Source organism: Neolamprologus brichardi, chromosome 5, assembly GCF_056152115.1.
Source record: "Neolamprologus brichardi isolate AB-2024 chromosome 5, ASM5615211v1, whole genome shotgun sequence".
Classification (NCBI taxonomy): Eukaryota; Metazoa; Chordata; class Actinopteri; order Cichliformes; family Cichlidae; genus Neolamprologus; species Neolamprologus brichardi.
The window spans coordinates 15,498,745-15,523,326 of NC_142108.1; the positions used below are offsets into that span (position 1 = coordinate 15,498,745).

The following is a 24,582-nucleotide window of genomic DNA, read 5'->3' on the forward strand; positions in this document are numbered from 1 at the left end:
AAGGAAGGATGTCACCTTCCAGTGGGATGACAGGTGTCAGGAGTCCATGGACTTCCTGAAACAGAGCATTGCAACAGCGCCTGTCCTGTCACTCCCCGACTTTTCCCGGCCTTTCTTCATCCATACGGATGCATGTGACCTGGGCTTGGGGGCGGCCTTAACGCAGAAGGATGCAGAGGGTAGGGAAGTAGCGGTCGCTTACGCGAGTCGAGCTCTTCACAAGGCAGAGAAACCATACTCTACGCCAGAAAAGGAGTGTCTGGCTGTGATTTGGGCTTTAGAACACTTTCGTCCCTATGTGGAAGGGCTTCACGTGACAGTCTTGACTGACCACAACAGCCTTAAGTGGCTGATGTCATGCCCAAACCCCACTGGCTGGTTGGCGCGGTGGTCCCTGCGCTTGCAGGACTTTGACTTTACCATCATACATAAGGCTGGGGTGCACAACAGGGTGCCAGACGCTCTGTCTCGCAACCCACTACCTGCACCAGAGGGTCCTCCTATTGAAATCTTGCCAGAGCATGCTGTCATCTGGGGCATGGATCTTCGTGCCCAGCCTCCCCTTTTGTTAGAGGACCGAACACAACTAAGGCAGCTGCAGTTGGATGACCCAGGTGCAGGTCTAAAGCTCCGAGACCTGGAGTGTTCCCCCGATCTGGGTTCGGTCTCCAGTCCTTCACCGTCCTTGGTGGTCAATGACGGCCTACTCTATTACCGAGGCCCGAAACATAAGCGCAATCTTCGGCCCCAGGAGGAGCTGAAGCTGTATGCTCCTACGACTCTCCGGGGTATCCTGTGCGGTTATTATCATGACCACCCTACAGCAGGTCACCTGGGGATTGCTAAGACACTAGCGAGAATGCAGTCTAGGTTTTACTGGCCCAAGATGGCATCTGAAGTTAAACGCTACGTCTTGTCGTGCCCAGTATGTCAACTCAAAGAAAGCCAGCGGGCTTCATGGTCCCCATTACGCCCCAGCGACCCTGGGAATACTCAGGGGTCGATTTTCTCGGACCACTACCTCGCACCGCTTCGGGGAACTCGTACATACTGGTCTTCGTGGACTACTTCTCCAAGTGGATCGAAGTGTGTGCGGTTCGGGATGCGACGGCTCGAGTGGCAGCCAGTAAGTTTATTAACGAGGTGTTTGCTAGGCATGGGGCCCCTAGGTACCTTATTTCGGACAGGGGCTCACCTTTTGTCAGTGAGCTGTTTGATTCTGTTCTCTCCACTCTTGGGTCCACCCACCGCCTCACAACGGCGTATCATCCGCAAACTAATGCGACCAAAAGAGTGAACAGAACTCTCAAAACAGCCATCCGCGCCTACGTGGGCGATAAGCACGCGTCGTGGGATAAGTTCATGTCCCAAATCTGTTTCACGCTGCGCTCAGCCCCCCATGAGAGTACAGGACTCAGCCCTGCTATGATGTTGTATGGTAGGGAGCTGGAGACACCCCTTGACTTGCTTACTAAGCCGTCTGGAGAGAGCGAGGAGTCATCCATGCCCTATCCGGAGACCCTTAAAGCGTCGCTTCAGGAGGCCCACGATCGTGCCAGGGAGACACTGGCTCGCAGCCACGCTAGGCAGAAACGCTACTACGACCTGAGACGCCGGCCGATGACCTATGCAGTTGGAGACTTGGTGAAAGTCAAAGCTCATCATCGATCGGACGCTCAATCTTCCTTCACAGCCAAGCTGGCACCCTTGTTTACAGGCCCCCTCCAGGTTACTCAGAAGCTTGGGGAGGTCAACTACATATTAGCCAAGATTGACACTGGTGAAGACGCAGGAGTCTTCCACGTCGTGAACGTTCAGCCATTTTACTCCTGGGACTCCACATCTCCTTCAGGGCACTGGACTTCGGCTCAGGAGAGCCTGGATGAGACTGAAACGTGGGAACAGCCCTCATTCCCGAGTTCAGGGGATATCGAAGCAGGCGGGCACCCCGCTGAGGGTGCCTCTGAGTCGCCACCGGCTAAGGGGGTACACTATCGTTTGAGACCCCGCCGGTGCCCCAGAATCACTGAGGGTTGGACTGCTACCAGGTGGACTAACCGTCATCATACGGACAGACTCAATGTTGACTGAGGGTTGGTTTCATACATGTACATGCTGTAATTGTTTTGTTCATAAGGGGTGATTACTTGTTCTGTTCCACTGAGCCCTCATCATCGTGGCCCGTGAGAGCCTTTGTTTGGTTTTCTGTTGTACCGATTTGAGTGACCGGTTGTGTTGTATGTCTGACTGTTTCCCTTGTCTATGACCATCTCTGGAAGATGGATTGGCAGTAATACTGCATGTTCTGTATTGTTTGCTTCAAGCTCTAAGTTTGTTTATTGACTGTGCCAATGCTGTAAAGTAAGGGTGTCTAACAATTCCTCCACAACCTGCTTACTACCTAATGTAACTATGTATAGTGAAAAAGGGTAGCGGGAGGGGGGTCACCTGGGTCCGGCTGAGGACAGCCTGCTAATTGCCGGGGGGGTGATGTAACAACCCTTTTGGGTTATAGCACCACTAGGGGGGGTTGCCCAACTCTTGTAGTAGCTATGGGGGTCTCCTAGTGGGTGTGTGTTGTTAACGGCAGCCATTCCATGCTGCTCATGTTCCATTCTCCAAGAAAGCACCTTACTGTTGTAACAAGCTGGCGCTGGCGATACCAATCCCCGCGCATGTATGCTCGGACGAGTACAGCCAAGGAGACCTGGCATTATAAAGTGTAATGTTGCTGACGGCGAATAAAGGTCTGTTATTGGATTTAACCGACTGGCTTTGGGTTATTCAGCTAACCCCCACACCACATGCTCGCTGGACCTGCTAGCCGCTCCTTCCTCGCCAGACTGCTGTTACAGTGTGCAGAGGAAGAATAGTGTACAAGTTGGACATATAATGTTAAAAATTGAGCTGCCAGGCATAAGGAAAAGAGGAAGACCAGAGAGAAAGGTTCATGGATGTAATGAATGAGGAAGAAAGCAGAAAGTTAATGTGAATGAAGAAGATTGGATTAGCAGATGATTGGCTGTGGCAATCCTAAAAGGAGCAGCCAAAAGAAAAAGACAAATCTTGGCCATGATGATCTTTGACATGTAGTGTAGATTTCTGTACCTCTAAGCTCCTTAGATTTGATTTATAAATCATTTTGAAATGACCGATTTGTTTTAAAAATCCTGAGTGCCAAACAAACTCCTTTGAGCCTCCTGAACACATCTTAATAGAAACATGTCAGCCAGTGCTGTAAATTGCACTGTAGTGTCTCCTGTTTGTTTCAGTGTGATAACCTGCCCCCTGGCCTCTGTTTTTTTTCCATGTCCTTTTTTTTATGAATAGCTGCATGTGTTATGCAAATTCTTAAAAGCCTCGAGTCACCATGGAAACTATCAGCTGGGTTGTATGCTGAAGTGCTGCAGTTTCCTCATGAGGATATCTGGGTACAACTGTGCTGCTGTCCTGGCATTTGTGTTCTTATAACTATGTTATAAATACAAGGCAGGGATAATTCTGCATGTAGCAGTGATGTTTTCCCTCTTTACTGTTTGTACATGATGACTATTAATCTAATCTTTCCTTTTCCTGTGTTTTTTTTTTTTTTAAATAATCAGTGTCCAAATCCTGGTCCAGTGATTCAGACAGATCACATGCAGTTGCCTGCCTTTGTTTGCACTCACCATATGCTGTGGCAGACAGCTGGCCATGCATCTCTGTCTCATTAAAATCTCTGTCCACTCCTGTTACAGCATTATTGAATGGCCACGCAGCCCTGATGTGCAGAAATCTACCATTCTCCTATATCACTGTAAAAACAGTAGTTTTATAGCTTACTGGATGTAAGTATCCTTTGCTCCTGCCATTTTCTCCTGTTCTTTTTCAGCCTGCATTGAAAGGCTCCATCACAAAGTTAGATGTAATGAACATTTTATTTTTGTATCCCAGGCCTCTAAGCTCTGAACTAATGTTCATTTTAAAGGTTAGATCCCTCTAAACTGTTCCTATGGTAAATGTCAGGCTCTCAGTTCTTTCTTTCTTTAAGTTGCCCGTTATTGCACAACTTCTTTTTAACATTTCACTGAGGTATTTAGGAAAATAGGTCACTTCCAAAGTTTCCCTTCTGCCTGTTGCCTTAGGGCTCCTTAGTGCCTGTACATCTCAGCTGCATGCATTATACACCATACACTGCACTTCAAACATCTTTTTTTGCTGGTTCCTTTCTACATTATGTATTTCTGACTTCATTTTACCATTTTACCACGGAGAACGAGCAGGTGCCTCGGAGTGCTGTTACCTCAGCTGGACAGAAATGAGCAGCTTGACACTGACACAGAAGCCTTACTGTATGAACACGAGACACACTGCTGAGGTCAACTGTAGTCACGAAGGAAATCTCTTGGTCTGCCTTTCCACTCTTCTAATCCTTTAGGAGGAGACACAGATGAAACTCCTGCTGTACACCAGCCAGGTGTACAGCAGGAGTTTCATCTGTACGGAAAGGAAAATAGATGTCTTTATGACGCACTTTGCATCTGTGTATGTAGGATGTAAGATCTTAGATCCTTATGAGGGCAGTTAATATTATTCAACTAATAAAACACTAGGTGTTCCCCCACAGCAATAGAGGAAAAAAGTCCAAGGTGGAATCTGCCACTCACTATACGCATATACTATATTACACTCATATATATATATATATATATATATATATATATATATATATATATTACTGTAATATTATCAAGGTAACCATTTTCTCTCTGCAAAATCCAAACATTATATAACAACCACGATGAAAAATAGTCTAAGCTCTTGGCCCATTCTCCAAACTCCCCAGACTCAGTAACCAAATGCAAAAGGTCTCATTCCCAGTTGAAAACAGCAGAAAAGATCCATTCTGCTTTTGTGCACCACAGTGCATTACATTTTCAGGTTGTTTTTTAAAAGTTCCATTCTGACCACCTGCACTTTTTACCTGTCCACCACAGACCTCAAACGTGTACAAAGGGCAGGTTTAAATATAGAAATTTGTACACCAACCTTACTATGATACTATGATACAGTGTCATTGAGGATCATCAGTCACAGTGTAAATGAACTGACTCTTAAAAAACACTTTTGTACTCAAACACGTCCCATTCACTCGTTCACTTAAGCACTTTTCCATGTCTAAGCGCTTTCTATCTAACATTCATATTCCCACAAACACATCTGAAGCAACTCTGGGTTCAGTAGCCAAGGGTTGCTTTGGCATGCAGACTGAATCAGTCAGGGATAAAACCACCAGCCTTCTGATTAGTAGATGATCTGCTCAACCTCCTGAGCCACAGCCACCTCCGTGTCAGATAGATTTCCAGCTATGACTCTACGAGACAAAAACAACTGTTAATGGCCACATGCTTGCCTGTTGCCTCTTTTTCAACAGCAAGCAGGCTCTGCTTGCGGCAATCCTTCCCCTACTTACTCAATTTGTCTACCTGCACCTTCATTCTCTTCTCCAGAATGAAATTCAGGTTGATGGGTTACTGTTTCAATAGTTTTGAAACTGGAGCAAACCAGTTCAGTGGTCAGAATGGGACTTCCAGGTTGTGATCTAAAAATAGCAGTCACGCTGGGAGAGGTCTAGATGTAGAAGAGGCGGTGGCCTTGATGACCTTGAAGGGTAAACTGACCTGACGCAAATCAGGTACACTAAAAGTTGTGATTTCAGCTTTTACTGCAGAATTCATTACCTCACAACACAGACTCTTACATTAGTATTAACGATCCAAAAAAATTCATCTTCATCAGTTGCCATGGAAATTTGTGATCATTTTTATTAGGCACAATGGTTTAATATTGTGGTTGAAAGGTATGTTAAGCTGACAGTGTCTAATAGAGCAAAGTGCACGTTCCATCAGGTATTAATTGTTATGTCTAACTATTTACTTACTTTCCACTGCTTTTAAATTTTTACAAACCAGAAAAAAACTATATGATACACACGCACATAAACCAAGAAAGACATAAAGGAAAGGAAAAGGAACGGGAACGGAAGGAAATAGATTCTGCCAGGCATCCAGTGGCGCAGCACTTTCTATAATTGCAACCTGGTGAATTTGTTGTCATGGCTACACTGAGTAGTGGGTCTGCACACTGGGACCAGTTAAGATAATTTTAGTTTTGATGCATTAGTAGTTTCACAGGCTCGCAGACACACATATAAATGTGAGATGTTACCAGAATTTCTCTACTGCTCTACTAGATTATGTATCCAAAAATAATAATACTTTAAAATCAGCAACAGGGACAAATTGTAAATAATGAAGCTCTCAACATCCACCAGGGTTCAATATGACCAAGGTTACTGGACTGGAGGAGACGGGGGATCAATCCACTGACCTTTTGATTGGTAGATGACCCGGTCTATCACCTGAATATCAGTGCATATATAGTGTGCAATTTGGGATTACAGGTTAAATGCTGTAAGATTAATATTTGGGGATGATAAATGGATGGGTAAACCTAAACTAGTCCCACAAACAGGTCACTAGTGAACCTGTGAATATTCATAACCGAATTATATAACAGATTATGAAATCAATCTCATATCTGTATATTCAATATAAACCATTAGCTGGTTAACTTAACTTACCATAAAGAATGGAAACTAGTGAAAGCAGCTAGCCTGGTGGGGTCTAATGGTAAAATCTACCTAGAAAGGCCTCTGTGAGCTGTTAAGGAGCCAGGTTAGCTGTGTCCATCTGTAATTACTCTGTGGGATAAACAATAGACTGCATGAATTTTCAACAATCATTCAGGGCTTTGCATTTTGAAGCTGCTGCATTAGCATTTTGCCCGCTGCCCTTTAGTGTTTAACTTCTTGCGTGTCTGATCATGAGAGTAACAGTCAAAATCTTGAACTGTTCCCTTAAGTTATTTCACAGTACCATTGCACAGTCTATCGTGAAGTCATTGAATGTCCAGCACAGAAACCAAAAACTTGTTCATATCTCCCGGTTAGCATCACAGCCACAAAAACCAGGCCTCTCCTGTTGCAGGTAGTGTTTACAGTAAATGTCACGAGTAACTATCTCCACTCAGTGCTGACACCCAATCCTGTCACAGGAACCCACTGACATTTAGTCTTTGTGGTAAACAAGGACCATTATGCAAATAGATTAAGTTGTATTTGTTTTACTATGACTGACTCTTTGATTCCTGCTTTTGCTTTGTAGTTATTCTGTTTTGGGTAATATCCTGTTATTAGTAGTAGTACTTTTCAGCAGTACCTCTGTGATTCCCTGACTCTGTCTTGTACTTCTGTTAGTGTCTGTCCCCCTTCCTGTTATTGTGTCTGATGTAAATCTTCTTGTGTCTGTGTTTATTATTTATCTTTTAGTTACTTCCTGTTTGAGTTTGAAGGTTAGATTTTGTTTTCTTGTGTCTAGTTTCACTTTCTGTTTTTCCCTCTTGTGTGATTGTCATCCTGGCCTACCAGTCTTCACCTGTGTTACTTACTTTCAGATGTGCTTCGTTCTCCTGCTGTCTCCTGCTGTCTTCTCATTTGTTGTCGTCAGATTTTCTGTTATGCTCACATGAGTCCAGACGCCAAGTAAGGATTTTGTGTTATCCGGGTAAACTGTTAATTCTGGGTTTTCTGTACTACAAAGGGGCTTCCCTTTTTGTCCTCGTTGTCCTACCACCATGGTAACTTGTGCTGCAAACCTAACCTACTTCATAGCTGGTTAGGATCCAGATTAGAGATCAGCAGGTACAAAATTTACCACCTACTGACTAATTGATCCCCTGGAAAATAACGTAACCATCACTGGAAGTTCTCTCAGATGTGTATGTGTGGATAGGGGATATCATGTCTTTGTGTTTATAGTCTTAGATGTAACTTTGTTTTTTGTTTTTTTTTTCTGCAGGCTGCAAAGAATTTTTTTTAAGAATTTTATTATTCTCTAAGCCTCAACATATGAGCCTAAAATGATTCACCTATGCTTTACTTGCTTATGAAATTTGTAACAAATTTGCACGTAGACTAAGCCTGCATTTGAATTTCGTTTCTAAATTAGTCTTGCTCTCAGACCATTAGATGGCACCTGTGAGAGCTAAAACCTTAAACTGTCCTTTTAAAAAATTTGAATTTAATGAAACGCTTAATTATAATCCATCAGTATTGGCAGTGATCCTTTACTATCTGCTCACAGAGATTCTCGGGGATCTTCCAGGAAGGTGGTGCTATTTTCTTGGTCACGAGGCGTTGATTTCGTACCTGCCTGCTAGAGAGCAGGTTAACCCCCTTCATAATACTAAAAGCCCAGTTATAAACCTGAAGTTACCTGAATAAGACAAATCCTCTCATTAAAAAGCAAATCAAGACAATAAAAGCCCCACCCATGTAAGTAATCACCATTCACTGCTAAATGGTATGTGTCTGATGGCTGCTGACTCTCTTTAAGCAGCTCTTGATGCTGATTATCGTCTCTAATTACAGGTAAACCTGTTTTCACTGGAATATTAATTACAACAAGCTCTGGTTACCTTCTCGACTGGTACTTTTGTCTAATTAACATCACCCCAGCCTTCATAGACGATAAGCAAGAATCTTCTCGCTCTTGTTATGCACTACAGCACCAAATGGTCCATTTTCACAGTGGTAATGATTCAGCTGAAAAATTCTGTTCGTTTTCCATTCACCTGCCAACACTGCTGCCACTTTCATAGTGAGCAACGACCATAGCAACAAGAGACAGCTGGTGTCTCCAGCCTGCAAAAAAAAAAAAAAATTATAAGTATCGAGAACAAAGACAGATTTTGAGAACTTGTCATTTTCAGCTGGGTGTGATGTGTCTTCACTGAGAGGAGATGTGAGATGGCTGTGAGCCATGAGCCTTGCCAGTGTGCTGAATTTCAGCAAGCAGAAAAACGCCCACTGTCTAACAGGATTGTACATCTGAGGATCACAGACACCATACTTATTCCATTAGCAGGGCTCACCCATGCAGACTGTATTTTTTTCCCCATCCAGCTCGGAGGAAAGCTTCCCAAGCTTATTGTGGGTTACCACAGTAGGTTTATTTAAACAGGGACATGCTGTTTGAAAGCCCAGCCTGTCTCTGAGGTTCAGCAGAGAGTGCAGCCAGCATGCAGTTCATTAAAGGTTCGCAGTTCTTCAGACAAGTTTTCTCTTTTCTCTAAAGTCTTTGTGGTGACACCCGCCCACTGACTTGTCCATCAACACAATCCTGATGAAAATGGTAGAATTTATTACAAGAATTATGTGTAATTGCTGTATGTTATGAATGATTCTTACATGAGGTGGAGCAGTGTCACCTCACAGCAAAAGGATCCTGGGTTTGAATCCACTGATCGGTCTGTGTAGTTTGCATTGTGTCCCCGTGCCTGTGTGAGTTTCCTCTGAGTAATCACAGTTCAAAGTCATGCATGTTGTAGGCTGCGTTCCAGTTACAGCACAGAGTGACGCCACTCCCGAGTTAATGCGTTCCAGAAAAATTAGGAAAAACAGGATTTATTTCAGTTCTTTAGCTAAGTAGAGCCATTCATGTTCATCACTGACAATACAGCAAAATACTTGCCTTCTGACTTTACTTCTGACGGGAGCACAGCATTAGGTTAACGGGTGATTCTAAATTGGCCTTAGGAGTGAATGTGAGTGTGAATGGTTGTCTGACTCTCCCTGTTAGCTCTGCAATAGACAATAGTGTAACCTGACAACTGGGATAGGCTCCACCCCCCTCTGATCCTGAATTGCATAAGTGGTTAAAAAATGGGTGGAAAAATGATCTAGAACACTGTCCACACATTTTATAGCAACACTGCAAAAAAAAAGTCCAATTTTTTTTATGTCAAAAACCAATTTAAAAAAAATAAAGAAGAAAGTGTAAAACAGGATTTAGATATGAAACTTCTGAATGGACCACTCTACGTGAGATTAGTTCTTTAAAATCTCTAAAACAGTTTATAATAAACATCTGTTTTTTAGGCCACAGTGATAGAGATCCTTCAGTCTACACCATCTAGTGCAGGTGCTCCAGATATTTCAGACGCCTTCGGTTGGAGTACAGATGTTTTATCAAGGAGACGCTCACACGGTGACAGCAGCGCTGGTGCCTTTTGTGCTCGTCGTCCATAGGGAATAATCTCATTTCACTTTCTCACTTCTCCCATATTTTGTCTTCATTTTCACCGAGCCACCTCTGTTCTTTATGCCACCTCTCACCTTTTTTCTGCCATCCTCGAAAGGCAGACGTCTTTAGCCTCTGAGCACCTGATGATGAGCTCCTAATACGGTGAAACATCAGATGAAATGCACTGCAGACTGTTAAATATTAGCCCAGATCAGGTCACTTTCAGTTTTTTACAACCCATACTATAATTTCAGACATTTTGGGTGAAATGACTTTAATACTATATCTTAAATTATACTTTATCTTTTAAATCTGAACTGGATAACCACTAAAATACTGCAAAATATTGTGCATGTTAGACTTCTAGAGGTTCACAGAAAGTCAGACAAAAACCAGAAATCTGTGAGCGCACACTTAACGCACTTTGTCCTCAGCGTTTTAGCACCACCTTCACACCTTCAAAAGGACACATCCTGTGAGTAGCCGCGAGCTCAGTAATCTATCTCCCTGTCTTCTCAGTACATAGCACAGGATATACAAAGGCTCTCTATGGAGAGGCTCAAAGTTGGGACAGAAAAGGTTGCTAGGTAAGGTGAAAAGAAGCAGGGGGGTACGCCTGTGTGGGACACAGAAGGTCTTGTCAATTTCGATGCTCAAGTTAGACTAGAGTAAGTTTTTTGTTTAAAAGCTGGTTGTTGCTCTTCTGCATTATATTACTGTAGAAGCTACTTTCATCTGTCACCTCATTCACAAAGGGTCACAACAATGGGTAGCTCCGCATATTTGATTTGGCAGATGCCCTTCCTGTGTTGTAAGACTCTGTATGTTCCAAAAACACGTCAGGTTCCATTTACTTGATTTTGAGGGGGCGCTCTTGTGTGCTGTTCTGCTACTATTCAACTCACCAGTATCATCACGTACATTTTATTTAATATTCTAAGGTTTGGTTTGTGTTCCAGGTTTTGGTGGTTGTTGTTATATTTCTGCTCTGTTGTATTTTCTGGTCTTAGTTTTGACATCTAGTCTCTGTTTGTGTTAGTTCCTGTTTTACTTTGATAGTCTCCATCTCGTGTGTACTATGTTCAGTTTTGCTGCCCCTGTCAGCTGTCTTCCCATCCGTGTCCTGTTCCCTCGTTATCCTGTGTATATATTCTACGTGTTTCCCTCTGTTCTCTGTTGTGTTCTCCCTCATTGTAGTTGGTTGGTCTGTCTTTAAATCAATTTATGCAGTTACGACACATTTTATTATAACCTAATCCTTAAAAGGATTCAATGCCGTAGAGGCCCACAGACCGGATAAAGTCCAAAAGTCTTTTTGTAAGGTTTGTTCACAGTTGCAAAATATTAAAAAATGAAAACAAAGTTGTCCCAGAAACTATAAAAGCACTATATGGGAAATAAAAGGAAGGACAGCATGTTCAGGGGTTCATCATAATTATATTATGTAAGAGCAGCAGGTGAGAGCAGTTTTTATTGCACCGCAGTCCCTTTGTGGAACTTTCCAAGAAGGTGATTGTAACCCTGGGGAGTTATAGTGTTTATAGCTGCAACAGGCCTTTTCTCCACTAAGGAGAGGACTTTCCACTTTATTTATTAGCAATGTAATACCATCCATCTGTTCCCCTGTCTCTATTAAAAAACAAAAACACTCACCCAGTGTCCCGCAGAGGAAATAACTGCAGCACCACAGCAGCCCCTGTAGGAGGACGGGCCAGTCGTTTGCATAAAGGGCAGGAAAACATTTATTGGCCAGACACAGACAAGTACAACAATAAGAGGATTAGAGATGCCATCTTGCACTCAACATGCACACATAAAATAAAATGAAGTGAATCACTGCGTGACATAATCCCCCCTATTGATTCGTCTCTTGTTGCAAAAAGGGCAAATCCAGTTACAAAGAAGAAGTGAATCATCGGTTCACGCAGCGTGACGCAGTGGAAAATCCTAAACTCTAGTAAAAAAAGAGATGCTAGTTTCTTGAGACTACAGTATCAGGTTTGTTTGTTTTTTTATCAGTTTATATATATCTGTTCTCCGACCAAAATGTCAGTCAATTGTCTTGTGCTTTATTATCTCACACACCCACAGTTTATGACGTTCTTAATGTCAGATTTTACATCATGGGCTACATCCAGACCACTTTGATCCTATGTGTGTCAGACCAGTGAAAACTCTCTCTGTGCCAGTGTACATAGATGTGTATATTTGAAAAAAATTATGTGCTATTTCAACAGAAAGACATCTGTAAGCATGACTCTTTGAAGTAAGAAGTAAGTGTGTAAAATTACAGAAATCTATAAATAATTACGTTGGTGTAGCATGAATGGCCATGGGGGAGGTCTTTATCAGTAAAAAACAAAATACTATTAAAAGTCTAAAATTTCTTTTCTCCTTCACATTTTCCAAAGTCATCCAGTGGACCAGATTGGAGTCTTTACCGGCCAATTCTGGGCCCTGTACCTCATGTTCAAAACCCCTGCCTTACTACATGTATTTCTGTATTCATATCGTCCTCAGTTGTAATAACTCTGTGATGATTACTTTTTAAGTAACAGCTCTTGAAGCCAAAATGTAAATGTGGTCAAATGTTAGTTTCTGATTAAATGCCCCTAAAACTGATAATACTCCCATAATGCTGACTTGTGCTTTGTGCTAAGTGCCAATTGGCAAATCTTAGCATGCTTAGGCTACACGTTGCTCTGAGAACATAAATATGATCTCAGAGATGCCAAGAAGCTGATGGAAAGCTGATGGGTGAAATGCGCTGCAGAAGCATTTGAAAGCATTCATATTGTGATGCATTTCCTCCCCATGGAAACATCACTTCACTTTTGTAAGTAAGTGCTCTGCCTCCGTAATGCATAAGTTTTATAGCATCTGTCTTGATGGAACAAGCCACAAACTTGGGCAAAGTTTGACATTCATTTTGCCTGGAAAAAATGAATCATTGTTTTGGGGCTGGCAATTTTTTCCTAATCAGTCACTACAACAACTTTGGCCTTGTTGCTTGTCCAAGTTAATTATTAACCATATATCTGAACTCAACACCAGCGAGAAACAAAATAACATATGTCTGATAAAATATAGAGGTGAGGACACTCGTTAAAAATAATGAAATGCTTTGTTTTTTCCATCCTGGCAAATAAGCACGACTTGGTTACACAACTGTATCAGTGTCAAGGCCCCCTTCCCTCTGTCTTCCGGTCCTGACGGGACACTCCTTCCCTGTGGAAGCCTCCTGCCAGGTGTTAATAGACACCCTGCTTTCCTGTCCATTCCTCCCTCAATCAAGCGTGAAGTTGAACCAAACCCCGAGTGGTGAACGCAGTGTGAAAACTAGGCTACATCTCTGGTTCTGCAGTCCGCCATGGCCCACTGAGGATCCACTCATGCACACCTTTTCCAGGACAGCAAAGCTTGCACTTGAGGAGGATATTAAATATTCAGTCTCCTGCCTCTACAGGCCTGCAGGGAAAGGAGGCTTGGGGCTAATTACTGAGCTGGAGGGGGGAGTGTGTGTGTGTGTGTCTCTCTCTCAATATGTTTGTGCTTGTTAGGGGTGAGCGTGTGCCATGGTTGTGCAGAAGCAGCAACAGCCTTGATCAGATTTATCTTCCATTTATGCAAACAGGAAGTGGGACGGGCTGTCCTCATGACTCTAGTGCTTGTCATTAAGAGCTAATGAGGTAACACAGCACTGACCATAACCCTCTTTAGCAGCACATCTGCGTCTTAATGTCCCTGCTGTACTGTAATACATTTGCCCATACATATTTCAGCTTTCAGTTGTGCACTGTGTCAGCTACATAAAGACACTACTGATTCATTTTAACTTTAACTTTAGAACACAATCATATTGCACTCCATGTGTCCTTACCACAGGGAGCTCATTGGTTTCTGTTGCAAAGCACAGACTGGGTTAGCCTCATTTTCCCTTCGTCACGGATTTGTCACAGCGCTGAGTGTCCTCAGCAGACATCCTTCTCTGCCTGTGTCTATCTGTATCACTGTAGCGAGCTTGCGTTCCTATAATCTCCTCTCTGGCTGACCCTAGTTGGCTCACTACCAGGGTGGGAGGAGAAAAGGTGAGCAAGGGAGATAATTTGATGGGAACTGGAGCTCATCATCCTTCAGGTGCTCTCATTACACAACACAGCCAGGTTTCAGCGTGATACATTAAAGTGCACTCCAGCCTGCTAGAAAAGTTCTGATCTGTTGAGCGCTGTTTCCACTGAACACTTCAGGCTCGGTCTTGAGTCCCAATCTGATGCTAAATCCACTCCCTGCATGATTTGCTTTTCCCAAAACTCCCCTTTAGGGTTTCTGCTAAATTGTGTGACCTCCACATCCTCGCAAAACTACTGAAAACAATGCCGCAATCTTTTACCTTTTACAGTTAAGTGTAACGTTTGTGTTTTTTATAACTTTAGCTGACTTATTCTCTTGAGTGTGATTATTTAGTTACCTGAAATCTACCTCTAACAGGTCTTATTTCAGAGTTTAATCCATCATTTTGACTCTCTTGGGATCCAGACCTGGAGGCAGGCTATTTCAGGGAAAGCTCTGATAAACTTTACATTTCAGGGTGCCCTTTAATTCCCTCTTGCTTCTAAACTCCTGTCCTCTCTTGCCTCATCCGAACAAAAGTTTCACTGCTTTTAGCCCCTCTCTCTTTAAAGGCCAAGCTAGGTGTGCAAGCGCTCACCTGTCAAGATTAATTAAAGCTTATAGAGGTTGACTGGCACAAGGGAATAATCCCGCTCTCCAGTCGCCTGGGACATAGCCTCCACAGTGACCTTGTGCTGGATTTCACACTGACTCCAGGACAGGAATAATAGGTGTGGCACACCTACACAGCCACAACGGTGTAGGCTTCCTAATCCCCAGCACTATGACTAGACCCTGTTGTACTCAGCATATTATATCATTAGTAGGTAGCTCAGTGCTTTAAAAGGTCTCCAGTAGTCTTTCAGTGGGTCTCGCTTGCTACGCATGCTGTCTTTTGCAGCAAAGTTATTCCTCTGGGTTTTCTTGAAGCCCGGGGCATTGAAGGGTTGTAGCAGAATGAATAGAAATGGAGACAGAGGCAGTAAAGTGTCAAAGGGTTTGTTTGTTTGTTGGTTTTTTTTTTTTTTTCAGGAGTATCGGTACAATCAGAAACTCCCTCTCGCTCTCTCGCTTTCTTGTCTTTTGCTTACACTCTCTCCCAGTGTAACGCAAGACACTTACAAAAAGAAAAATGCCCCAGAGTTCACATTAGCTCCGACCCTTCTTTTGAAATGCTGACATGAAAGTAGAAAAGCTAAAGGGGCCGTGAACTAATATCATCAAAAGGATGAACCAGGGCGTTTTAGCTATTTCTGAAAAACGCAGTTAAATGCTACAAATGGAGCAACACCAGTTCTTCTCTTTGATACTGAGTTTCTCTCGGGAATGACCGTCCTTGCTGCCATACAAGACTCAAACTCATATTAGTTTTGATTCAGTCAAGCATCTTACCTGATCCCAGCCCTGAAGACCAGCTGTACTGTGCCAGTGCAGAGTTGGAGTGGCAGTGTTTTTCCCATTCATCAGCAGACACCCAGTCATAGACCTGACTGTCAGTTTCCATTAGCCGGCGATGCTTGAAGAAAAGCCAGAAGGTCAGTTGAAGACACTGAGTGTTGTTCTGAAAGAAGCTTTTCAAACCATCTGGTCTAAAAAAAATATCCCATCAAGGCTGTCATCATATCACATTTTCTCTACATGATTAACTCAGCCAAAAGATGGTTTTAGTATCTGCACTGATATTCACTGTGAATTGCAATAAAGCAAAATGACTCCCCTGAATGTACAGCAATGTTTGATGTATCTGTGATACTTTTCCTCTTTGTTGCGAATAATAACTTTGATGAATCTGGTTTTGAAAATAAAAACTGTGGTGCGAGCTCCATATTCAGGGTAATGAGAAGGAGCCTTCCATGAATACAGAACAGATGGCTGCAGACTTGTTGCATACTCTGTGCAGTCTTTTAATCTCTAAGTGTTCATTTCTGTCTAGACGGCCATCGGTTAAGAGATATTCTGATGATCAAGCATTTGCTTCTTGTTTGTGTAAGATTAACAAAATGGATTGGGCAATTACTCTAAACTATCCACATTTGGCATGCATGCGCTGATCAATATCACACTTTTTGATTTGTTGAGCTCAGCTTCTGTAGTCTAAAATGTGAGGAATTTTACAAATAGCTGAATTTTAGCTAAATAAAGTAATTGACACTGCTAACATGCTAATGCTCCGTGTTGCCCCTTCAGGTTTACCGCAGCGATGGACTATGGAGTGCTGTTAAACTATTTCAGTGTGAACCAAAGGGGAGAACTGACTGTTCTGGGGAAATAGCGATAGATGAGTACAGAGCATTGGAAGTTTATACCTCAGACATTTTTTTTAAACATTTATTTCTCTCTGTGTTTTCCAGATCCTGGCAATCATCTCCATCCTCTTCATTGTGTTGTCCACCATTGCCTTGTCTCTGAACACACTTCCAGAGCTGCAGGACACAGATGAGTTTGATCAACCCACCGACAATCCACAACTGGCCCATGTGGAAGCCGTGTGTATCGCGTGGTTTACTATGGAGTACCTCCTTCGCTTTCTCTCTTCCCCCAGCAAATGGAAGTTCTTTAAAGGTCCTTTGAATATTATTGACCTGTTAGCCATCTTGCCCTACTATGTCACCATCTTCCTGACAGAATCCAACAAGAGCGTGCTGCAGTTTCAAAATGTCCGCCGTGTGGTTCAGATTTTTCGGATCATGAGGATCTTGCGTATTCTGAAGCTAGCCCGTCACTCCACAGGTCTTCAGTCCTTGGGCTTTACTCTCAGAAGGAGTTATAATGAGCTGGGTCTCCTTATCCTCTTCTTGGCCATGGGAATTATGATATTCTCCAGTCTGGTGTTCTTCGCTGAGAAAGATGAAGAAGACACTAAGTTTAAGAGCATCCCAGCTTCCTTCTGGTGGGCTACCATTACTATGACCACAGTGGGTTACGGAGATATTTACCCAAAAACTTTGCTGGGAAAGATAGTCGGCGGGTTGTGCTGCATTGCGGGGGTTCTGGTGATCGCCCTGCCTATCCCCATCATTGTAAATAACTTCTCTGAATTCTACAAAGAGCAAAAGAGGCAAGAGAAAGCCATCAAAAGAAGGGAGGCTCTGGAGAGAGCTAGGAGAAATGGTAGCATTGTCTCTATGAACATTAAAGACGCATTTGGCCGCAGTGTGGAGCTCATGGACGTAATGGTGGAGAAATCTGATGAAAAGAAGGAGAAACTCCAGGATAACCATGTGTCTCCTAATATCCACAAAGGGACTCCAAAGCAAAAGTCAAAGACCAACCCAGGCAGCCCCACCAAGACCCTTGAATCAAACTATGTAGAGCAGGCCAAGCCTTCCAGCAGCCCCCAGCACCTCAGTGCACAGAAACTGGAGGAGCTGTACAACAAGATGACCAAGACCCAAACGCAACCCAGCCTCACCGGCAAGGAAAAGGGGCGGCCGTCCAAATGTAGACAAAGAGCTGAGCTTGAGATGGGAAGCATCCCCAATGAAGCTATCCCAAGCACACTGGAGGTTGCGACAGACATGAAGAGCATGTCCAGTATCGACAGCTTTATCAGCTGTGCCACTGACTTACCTGAGAGCTCTCGCTTTTCCCAAAGCCCCATCAGCAACATCCCGGGCAAGGTCAGTACAAACCCGAGCCTGGAGACCACCCTGGAAAATGAGCATGAAGGTGCCACAACACCCTTGATAGGCAAAGGTACAAACTCCAGAGGCACACACATCAACAACCCACTCAAAAGTCGTTCTCATAAAGTCAACTTCAGAGGCGGTGAGGATTCGGGGACGGGAGTCCTGTCTGACAGCTCGTCCGTGCAGAGCCCCGAGGCGTCCATCTACACGACCGCCAGCAGCAGAACACCCAGCAAGAGCCCAGAAAACTTACGGCCTAGCATGTTCACGTTCCACGATGCCTCCGTCAGTAAGTTCATTGATGCTGACACAGATGAGGAGGAGCACCCGCATGATGGTTCAGTCGCCAGCCCAGCCCAAAGACTCCTGGAGAAACCCAGCCCCAAGTTTGGCCATCGCTCCACTTTCCAGCAGGCTCCCAACCACATGGAGGGCCTCCAAAGGAAGCTGGGAAACAGCACACTGCCGTTAGAGGGGCAGGAGAACCACGTGGCTCAGGAACTTCAGCCACTTCAGGGAGAGAAGAGTCACTCTAACTCTTAAAGAACCAAAAGAAAAGAGACAACAGACAGAACGTGAATAGAAAGCAAAGGAGGTGACAAGCAAATAAGAAGCGCCGGGAACATCCCGGCGTTATGAAAGGCACGGAAAACATTTGCAGGAACATTTAAAGACTTACAAAAATACTTCTATCCCGTGAAGAAACTAACTGTGCACACTGGGAAAGAACTTTGTGTCCTCTCAAGCTTCTTTCTACTAATAACTCGTAAATAAATCCTTTTAGCAGAGAACTCTTAAGAGATTTTAAAAAAAGAAGCAAGGAATACATTCTGAAGAGTTTTACAATTTATACATTTCTTTTAGCCTGTCTAGTTGACTACAGTTATTCTTTTTCACAAGGCAAAAACCTACTTTCCCGGCATCCCTTGATAGCACTTTGACACCACAATAGCAAAGGCTGTCAAATCAGTAGCAAACCAAAAGGGCATTGAAACATGGCATATTGAGATGTAAGGGGAATACACATTTTCCTTTACTTTCTACACAGTTTATAACCTATATTCAGCGTATATGATGAAGTGGTGGGAAAATGCATAGTTTGTTTCCTTTAACTTCCTTCCTCGAAATTGGCCTTAGTACACGTCGTCTCCTGTGTTTTATGTTTGTACGGCAGAGCGAAAGCCAGAAATTAACAGGCAGTCAGGCAGCATACACGTGTGCTTAATCATTACCTTTCATATCTATTATATTTATTCCTATGTAACGTTTGTGGTCTTGAGTGTGATCTCGAGTAAGACTCAAGTGTTTCAGTCTGTTGTCGTCAAAAAAAGTTCAGTGTCATACTTGTTGATCTCTTTTCTTCTTTTCTTTTTTACTGCACAGGTCACATTAAACGACACAGAGACACACTGTGAGGTTATATCCGTGAATGTCCTTCCTGTTCTCGTTGTGCCAGGCTGCTGGCAAGAAAGAGAGAGAGAGAGCACTTTTTTATTATTAACACAGAAGAAAAATGCATTATCCGCGCTTGTGTACCTATTTTCTTTGTTTCTAAATGTCTTTTGCATGTCTCTTAGACTTCATGTCCAATGTGGAGGAAACTTAAACGGAAAAAAACAGTCTGACACTGATGAAAAGTTTCTTGAAGGAGCTGAGGGGGAGTCGCCATTCCTGGTGTAGCTGATAAACTTTGCATTAAATGACACTGCTTATGAGCATCAAAACAGCTGGAAAGACAGCAGTGAAAATCCCAGAGATTTTTGGATGTTGAGCTTCCGAGTGTGAATATTGTACATTTCTAATTACGCGAGTAGAATCTGTTACAACGATACACATTTATTGTACAAGGTAAAGAATCAAAATAATTTATATTTTTAAGCTATTTTCTAAAAGAATGGATTCTTAGATAAATATATTGTGCATAATCTCATAGTTTTGCATTTCAAGTACTGCATTATTTCAATGGAGCTGCATTTATTAGACAATATTCTGCAGTGCATACATTTGTATTGTTTGCTACTGTCTCCCAGTAAATGTCTGTCCTTCTGTTCTTTGTGTGATGTGAAGAACCAAAGAATTGTTCTGTCTGATAACTCATGCAGATGATTTATCTCAAAGAATATTAGAAATTGAACCATTCCTTTTCTAAACAGCAGAACGTGACATATATCATATATACTCGCTCATTGGGGACAAACATGTGAGCCAGAGAGAGCGTGCTGGCCCCTGAAGAAGACGACTGCTGATGGAGGATGAAATAAGGAAATGAAAAAGGAAGGCGGGAACAAAGCACTTTATTTCAGATCCATTTAGAAAGCTAATTTGATTATTTACACTCTCTGGATCCTGGCAAGTGGTTCGCTTCCAGAAATCCAAAACATTATGCTCACTTGAGTCCACATGACATCTCTTATAAACTTAAAGACACCTCGCAGCTATGTGCAGCTTGCCACTCTGATACACAAACAGCAAGGAGGTACATTAGGCCACTTTAGTTCAACCAAAGGGATCCGTCATCCCGCTTTTCTGAATGCACATGATCACCGGACACATGAGCGATCCGGGCGTTGATCATCCGGTGCTCTCATGCTCTTTCTTACAGAAACCAAGCAAGTATCAGTTTTATATTATTGTAACTTACAACATATCATGCAAGCCAGCTACGAGCAGTCGTTTTCAGTAGTGGACCTTAAGCTTAAAAGAAATATTCACTGCTGTGCAATGTCTGCAGTCATTAGACGTAATATGAGTTAGATATTTTGGTGCCTTTGCTTATAAGAACGCCTACTCTGCACACTGAATCTGTCGCTGTTCCCTGTCTAATGGAGCCTGAATGACAATAAAACAAACAGCGAATAAACACATAGAGAACTGGGTCATCATGCTGTCAGACTGATATATTGGATATCTACAGCCCTTTCTCTCATGTCTTTCCTGTGCACTTTCACTCAAAAAGCACCAAACGGGTGCACGGAAAAGGCCCGGTCCACACAAACAAACAGGTGGGGACTCGCTCGGTAGAGTGAACAACCACTGTTTCCATGGTGATGGCTGAGATGACTGAATGGCTCAGATTTGATGCAAGCAAGTAGTCGAATTTGTAGAGATGGAGTCCTTAAAGACTCAAATAGCATATTGAGAGTGCAGACAGCATTCACATTCTGTTCATTCCTCTCAGTTTGTTCCCTGCTCGCTTGTCACTCAAGTGTGGTGAAGGCTTCAAAACAAATGTGTAAACAGAAAACTGGATTATGGGCCTCTTAAAAACAGTCACATATTCCCTTTTTTTTTTCATAGAAACATAGACACATTCCCGCAAATTACAAGACAGCAGACAGACAGAGTATGAACTAAGGTGATGCAGTTAATAAAGACTTCAGCTTCCTAGCTGTGCAGTAGAACTGTTACCCTGATTATAACTGACGTTCCTCTGCTCTTTCACCTCATAACCAACAAAGACCGAAGCTAATCGTTCAGAGGAGAGCATGGAAGTATTAACAAAGAAATTTCCTTTTTTCTTTTCTCTCATTTTTGGGAAGAGTAAAGCGTCTCTCGGGCAAAAGAACTGCCTTGACATTCTGTCAGTAAGAAGCCGAGTTATGCAGTCAGATTATATCACTCGTATGCATTTTCCATTACAAGGCCCAGCCTTCTGCTCGAGTCTTCTGTGAAGAATGACAGTGCAAAGCAGGCAGATGAGGCAACCTTTTGAGGATGTGTTCAATTCAGTGAGTCTATAAATACAATCCCGGGCATGCACCGGAAAGGTCTGAGCCTGCAGGAAAGGCTCAGTTACAGCAGTGTGTTTGGTCAGATGGTGTCATGCAGTTTTTGAAGAACAAACTTTGCCTGCAAGTCTGGCAAAAGGGGTGGCTTGGAGGAAGCTACACAGCTACACCACTGACTGTGTAGTTACTTTGCTTTTTTTTTTTCCTTGCAGCCCAGCCCAATGCTGCATTGTAATAGAATAAAAATGTCAAACTGACAAATGGTCATATAACTTTGGCTGCTGAAGGTGCTAGGGACATAAGAACAGAACAAGGAAAGGGGGGAGCATGTGTCACACGGTGAAGAATGAAGGCTCATTAGCATTCAACAGTCAGACATGCAGTAAATAATATTTTGGAAAATGAGCCTCTAATCTAGTTGACTTTCTAAACAAGCCATAGTCTATTTGAATATTTTTTTTCTGTGTTGGATGAATGTTAACAATGTCCTTGTTGCTTTTTATATAATTTCTTCTTGTTTTCTGAACTGCACTTTATTTATTTTGCCTAAATTAAGCCCTCTGCTTCTTAACAAGAATAGGAATAACAACACAAACAAAGAAAAAACTGAAAAAATACAAAATTTCACATTGTTTCAAATACAACTCCAGAAAGCACAAGTTTGATCACTGAGTAAGCATTTCAAGCCAAATACAGACACTTCATTTGATTTTAATCCTTTTCTTCCCCCTCCTTCAGGGAAATAATCATTCTGTTCAACTCACACAGGTCTGTACGTCGCCCCATCTGTGTCTGGGAAAATGTCTCTTTTGTAAAGTTTAGTACTTTGTACCAGTTGACTTTGTAGAATATTTGTGATTTCCCATTGTTCAGTGCATGTAGCGCTATGAAACTTTGACACACAGAACTTGTAAATATTATCTAAAAAAAGAAAAGAAAAGAGAATAAAAAGCTTTAGGAAAATGTCTATAATGAGCAGTTTTGAAGCAGATTTCTCATTTTACTGACTGATGCTTAATAAAGACAATAATCCAGTGTTGGTCCCGCGAGTCTCACTCTTCTTGTAAGACAGTTCATTATTTAAGCACAGAATTCTTTATTTCGATGCGCGTGGCTCTTGTGGTCCTCCATACATAACAACGTGTGACAGCAAACTGCAGTGATTGTACAAGCCTGAGCTAAAGGGTCGAGGACAAACACTGCTTGTTTTATACAATAGCTCCCTCTAGTGGTATGTTTTCGTATCCATTAAGATGTGTACGGATCTCAGACTAAACTTTCAGGAGTGGGAGGTTAAGTTCCCCATGACGCCACATGAGAAACTGGGACTGTTGTGGAGGTTTTCACCAGCAAGTTCATATAGAGAAATACTGAGCAGATTTGGTGCAACTCTCCACAGCAGTTCCAGTATGCCATTAATTTACATGGAAGAACAAACTGTATTTCCTGCATCAAAGACAGTACATCTAGTTTTAATGATGAGTGACCAGTGAAGTTTCTATTCTGTGCCAACAATGACCACCAATACCAACATCAACACTTAATTACTTGTTGATTATTTTTACAGTTATTGTTATTTTTATTGCATTTTTCAATAGCTTAAGGTGACGTGGATATTAAGGTAAACATATGCATCCAACTGTCCATTTTCTTCCATAAGAAGCAAAAGTGGAGCAAACACAATTAGAACACAGGGACCAGAACAATATTTTTGCTTGACTAATGAGCCCACACTTTGGTGAGATACTCAACCCCAAGTTTGGTCTAATGGATCCATTGTAGTGTAAGTGTGAATGTATGAAAGCAGTATATGAACAATATGGGAAAGAGCAGAGACACAATTTAATTTAATGACATACAGTAGTGGGGTTACAAACACACTGGGTGTGCAAAGACAGGAATGGAGAAGAAGTGCATCATGGGAAGTCCCACATTCTACTTTTAGGATCTCTCTGAACCACCAGGAAGTGTGCAGTCTGAGAACGAAGTGCTCTGATTGGACAATATGGTATTATCGGGCCTTTAAGTTATGATGTGGTCTGATTATTCAAGAGTTTTATGAGAGGAGACAGGTTTTATATTCACTTCTGGATTTAACAGGGAGCCAATAAAGAGAAGTTGATATAGGAGAAATATGATCTCATTTTCTAATCCCTTTTAATATTGTCACTGTAGAGATTTCTATGGAAGGTTCACTCTAAAAAATTATATAGTTTAACCATTTTAAAAAGAAGGTTTACAAGATCATAGTGAGCCTTGGTATGATGTATGTTTGGAGGCGGTGGGACTGAAAAAAGGACAGATGGAGGTGGCAGAGTTAAGGATGCTAAGGTTTTCATTGGGAGCAAGCAGAATGGACAGGATTAGAAATAAGTGTATCAGAGGGACAGCTCAGGTTGAGTGGTATGGAGTAAAGTTATAGAAGCAAGGCTGAGATGGATTGGCCATGTGCAGACGAGAGATAGTGGACAAAATGGATAAAGGATGCTGAATATGGAGCTGCCAGGCAGGAGGAAAAGAAGACGACCGCAGAGGAGGTTCAGGGATCTAGTGAAGGAGGACGTGCAGAGGGCTGGAGTGACAGAGGAAGATGCTAGTGATAGGGTGAGATGGAAGCAGATGATCCCCTAAAGGGAACACCCAAAAGAAGAAATTGTTAAAGACTATAACCAAACAACAAAAACTATTTTTCAGTGACTGTAAAAGTTATGTTACATCATTCTACACCATGACCAAGGTTGTGAAAAGGATTAAGCTACAGTAAACGCCAGCGACAACCTTAACTGAAGTAGTCACGTCTGTTACACGAGCACTGCAATAACACAAAAACAGCAGATCACGAGAAAATATTCCAAGAATATGAGTTTATGAAAAACGCTACTTATTAGAGATTTGTGCACACATGATGAACAGTTTATCAGCTTAACATTTTGTACAGAGTTGGATAATCCACCTCACATCATGGATCAGGAATAACTTCTATACTAAGAT

At 42.5% G+C, this 24,582-nt stretch overlaps 1 protein-coding gene across 2 annotated transcripts in view; it reads left to right on the forward strand.

Moving 5' to 3' along the window:
* Positions 1-22,626, forward strand: part of LOC102776073 (potassium voltage-gated channel subfamily B member 1-like) — a 48,105-nt gene extending 25,479 nt beyond the window's left edge. For both annotated transcript variants that reach the window (XM_006806712.2, XM_087840751.1), the window contains one exon: positions 16,586-22,626. In XM_006806712.2, coding sequence (XP_006806775.1) covers positions 16,586-18,406 — 1,821 coding nt within the window. In that variant the 3' untranslated portion in view covers positions 18,407-22,626. The remainder of the gene's footprint in view (positions 1-16,585) is intronic.
* The last annotated feature ends 1,956 nt before the right edge of the window (positions 22,627-24,582 follow it).